At 65.1% G+C, this 1,780-nt stretch overlaps 1 protein-coding gene across 1 annotated transcript in view; it reads left to right on the top strand.

The window, feature by feature from the left end:
- The window catches only part of NPR1 (natriuretic peptide receptor 1), an 18,829-nt gene that overhangs the window by 3,745 nt on the left and 13,304 nt on the right, over window positions 1-1,780 (top strand). Inside the window, 3 exon segments of the mRNA XM_009272596.1 lie at window positions 1-134; window positions 643-811; window positions 894-1,040. The exon segment at window positions 1-134 is cut by the window's left edge and continues 3 nt beyond it. Coding sequence (XP_009270871.1) covers window positions 1-134; window positions 643-811; window positions 894-1,040 — 450 coding nt within the window.

Here is a 1,780-nt window from a genome sequence, read left to right as displayed (position 1 = left end):
GCTGCTGCGGATGGAGTCGCCGCCGGCCCGTGGCACGCAGAAGGGCGACGTTTACAGCTTCGGCATCATCCTGCAAGAGATCGCCCTGCGCAACGGCGTCTTCTACATGGAGGGGCTGGACCTGAGCCCTAAAGGTGAGCAGGGGGGGCCGGGGTGATGGTGCCAGGGACCCGCTGATGGGTGGTTGGACAAGCAGATGGGTGCTTGGACCTGGTGTGATGGGTGCTTGGACCAGCTGATGGGTTCTTGGACCTCCTGATGGGTGCTTGGACCAGCTGATGGGTTGTTGGCCTCGCTGATGGGTGCCTGGACCTGCTGTGATGGGTGCTTGGCCTTGCTGATGAGTGCTTGGACCTGCTGATGGGTGCTTGGACCAGCTGATGGGTTCTTGGACCTCCTGATGGGTTCTTGGACCTGCTGATGGGTTCTTGGACCTCCTGATGGGTTCTTGGACCTGCTGATGGGTTCTTGGACCTCCTGATGGGTTATTGGACCAGCTGATGGGTTGTTGGCCTCGCTGATGGGTGCCTGGACCTGCTGTGATGGGTGCTTGGCCTTGCTGATGAGTGCTTGGACCTGCTGATGGATGCTTAGACCAGCTGATGGGTGCTTGGACCAGCTGATGGGTGCTTGGCCCCGCAGAGATCATCGAGCGGGTGAAGAGTGGGGAGCGCCCCAGCTTCCGCCCCTCGGCCAATGTGGGATGCCACATGGAGGAGCTGGGCCAGCTGATGCAGCACTGCTGGGCCGAGGACGTCCTGGAGCGCCCCGACTTCAACCAGATCAAGGTCCAACTCCGCAAGTTCAACAGGTACCTCCACCTCCCCCAGCCCCGTGGGTGATGGGTGACCTCGAAAAGGGTCCCCGGGTGGATGCTCACCCCCTGCCCGCAGGGAGAGCAGCAGCAACATCCTGGACAACCTGCTGTCGCGCATGGAGCAGTACGCCAACAACCTGGAGGAGCTGGTGGAGGAGCGAACCCAAGCCTACCTGGAGGAGAAGCGCAAGGCTGAGGCTCTTCTCTACCAGATCCTGCCCCAGTGAGCACCAGGGGGGCCCCGGCCCTCTGTGCACCCCACCCCCACTGCCGGGCACCCCGGGGCACCACACCGGCATCCCCTGCCTGCCCTGGGCGGGGGTCCCCTATGGATGCCCTGCATGGCTGGGGGTGCTTGGAGGGGCTGGGGACACCAAGGACCCCCACATGGCTTGGGGCTGGAGGTGTTTGGAGGGGCTGGGGACCCCCTGGGGACCCCAAGGACCCCCACATGGCTTGGGGCCAGGGGTGCTTGGAAGAACTGAGGACCCCCCCCAGACTGCTGCATGGCTTAAGGTACCTGAAGGGGCCAGGGACCCCAAGGACCCCCCCGCCATGGTTCAGGGCTGGAGGTGCTTGGAGGGCTGGAGACCCCAAGGACCCCTTGCTGGTTGGAAGAACTGAGGACCCCCCCCAGACTGCTGCATGGCTTAAGGTACCTGAAGGGGCCAGGGACCCCAAGGACCCCCCCGCCATGGTTCAGGGCTGGAGGTGCTTGGAGGGCTGGAGACCCCAAGGACCCCTTGCCATGGCTCTTTGGGGGGGTACCTACCTAAAGGGGCCAGGGACGACCCCAGACCCCCAGCACGGCTTGGGGGTGGGGGTCCTCGGAGGGACCAGGGACAACCCCAGCCCCCCATCATGGCTCAGGGCTGGGAGTCCTCAGAGGGCTGGAGACCCCGAGTACCCCCCGGCACGGCTGGAGCCTGGGGACGCCGTGCCCCCAGGAGGGGCTGGGGGGGG

Source organism: Aptenodytes forsteri, unplaced genomic scaffold (assembly GCF_000699145.1).
Source record: "Aptenodytes forsteri isolate BGI_AS27 unplaced genomic scaffold, ASM69914v1 Scaffold110, whole genome shotgun sequence".
Taxonomy (NCBI): domain Eukaryota; kingdom Metazoa; phylum Chordata; class Aves; order Sphenisciformes; family Spheniscidae; genus Aptenodytes; species Aptenodytes forsteri.
The sequence above is the reverse complement of the archived record's forward strand: the minus strand, read 5'-3'. Positions and strand labels throughout refer to the sequence as shown.